At 35.4% G+C, this 1785-nt stretch overlaps 1 protein-coding gene across 1 annotated transcript in view; it reads left to right on the top strand.

The window, feature by feature from the left end:
* Nucleotides 1-1164, top strand: part of LOC106110646 (protein MLP1-like) — a 16395-nt gene extending 15231 nt beyond the window's left edge. The window contains exons 14-15 of the mRNA XM_013292535.1: nucleotides 72-274; nucleotides 975-1164. Of these exons, the coding sequence (XP_013147989.1) occupies nucleotides 72-274; nucleotides 975-1134 (363 nt within the window). The 3' untranslated portion in view covers nucleotides 1135-1164. The remainder of the gene's footprint in view (nucleotides 1-71; nucleotides 275-974) is intronic.
* Nucleotides 1165-1785: the final 621 nt, after the last annotated feature.

The raw sequence follows: 1785 nt of genomic DNA, 5'->3' as shown, positions 1-1785 counted from the left end.
TAGGAATCAAAGCGAGACTAAGCATTTTGCGATAGTTTAGTCAAAGGTCCTCTAATTGTAATTAATTCCAGGTGGAATGTCATCCGTATTTAAGTCAAGAACGATTGGGTGGTTTCTGTGACGCGTATGGTATGAGATTAAGTTGCTATGGAGTGTTGGGTTCTAAAGGAACTCCGGCGGAACACAAGAGCGATTTACCTCCGGTTATAGATGACCCTCTAGTGACAGTAATGGCGGCAGGCGTTGGAGTAACCCCGGGGCAGATGCTTGTCGCGTGAGTGTTGTTTGATATTTAACTAGTTATTGTCCTCGACTCCCAGTGGAATACAAAATAAAAATAAGTGGCCTGTGTTCTTCCAGAATATCTTCTACGTCTGTGCTAGATTTTATTGAGATCCATAGAGCAGTTTAGGCTACAAACTGTAACAAACATCCATCCGTCCATCTAAACTATCACATTTAGAATATTACTAGCTGTTGGCCGCGACTTCGTCCGCGTGGTATCAGAAAACATGTGAACTATATAAATAACAAAAAGCTACGTATCCCTCGGGAACCGGATATTTCTCGGAGATGAACCTCATCCCATGTGTACTGTGTAGACTTTGTTTTATATCTGTGTCAAATTTCAATAAGATATGTTGAACCGTTGCAGAAAAATCGAGTAAACATTAAAAATCTAAATTAGTGAATCCCACGGGAACCGTAACTATTCCCGGAATAAAAAGTAGCCTATGTTTTCTTCCAGACTATCCTCTACATGTATGCCAAATTTCATCGAGATCCATTCAGCAGTTTAGGCTACACACGCTAACAAACATCCATCCATACATGCATCTAAAGTGTCACATTTCTTTTCCTTGTTTTTTTTGTGGGTATAATGTTTTAAGTTATACTAAGTCATTTTATGGTAATTTCTATGCCAATTTAGGCATTTTTTGAAGGATAATTTCGACAGCATATTGTATTTTCAGTTACCAGCTTCACAATAGTCGAAGTGTGGTTTTAAAGGCGACCAGCGCTGGCCATTTGTATGACAATCTTAAGGCGCAGTACATCTCTCTGGAACCCTCACATCTTACCGCGTTGAAGAGCCTTAATAAGAACAAAAGGACGTATTATTTAAAAGGGTGAGAATTAAAATAACTAATCTATTTCTGAAAAATCTATTAATGAGGAAAGATTTGTGTTTTTGTATGTATTGAAATATGGTTTAGGCAGCGTAAGCCGAGAAAAGTTAAATCATTGTGATTTTTTAACGCCGTGGTCCAGTAATATGTTGTTTATTAATAGTTCCTAAACATAAGTATCTAAAAATAAAATATAGCCTTTGTTACTCACAGATGAATAACCTTTCTGACAGTGAAAGAATTTTTAAAATCGCCCCAGTAGTTTTCGAGTTATTTCAATACATACAAAAATACAAATCTTTCCTCTTTATAATTATAGTATAGATTTCATATACCTCTGACAGATAGATCATGAAGATGGAATCGATAGATTATAACTTATGAATAAAAAATACACTTTTCTCAAACTAATAATGACCTGCAGAATCATTACAAATAATGAGAGGAAATAAATGTTTATTACTACTACAGCCGTACGTAATCGATTTGGATTTCGCTATTATTTCCGTCATCGCTAAATTCTCTACACTATAATTAATACTAGAATTGTCCTCTAAATTAGTTAATAAGAAAATAGGAATTTTAGTTGAGTTCGATAATTATTTAAACCGGATATCGATAGTTCATAATTGTTCGTCCCAACGAAGAAGAAATG

Source organism: Papilio polytes, unplaced genomic scaffold (assembly GCF_000836215.1).
Source record: "Papilio polytes unplaced genomic scaffold, Ppol_1.0 DF824208.1, whole genome shotgun sequence".
NCBI lineage: Eukaryota > Metazoa > Arthropoda > Insecta > Lepidoptera > Papilionidae > Papilio > Papilio polytes.
Note: the sequence above shows the minus strand (reverse complement) of the source record. Positions and strands in the feature narration are given on the sequence as shown.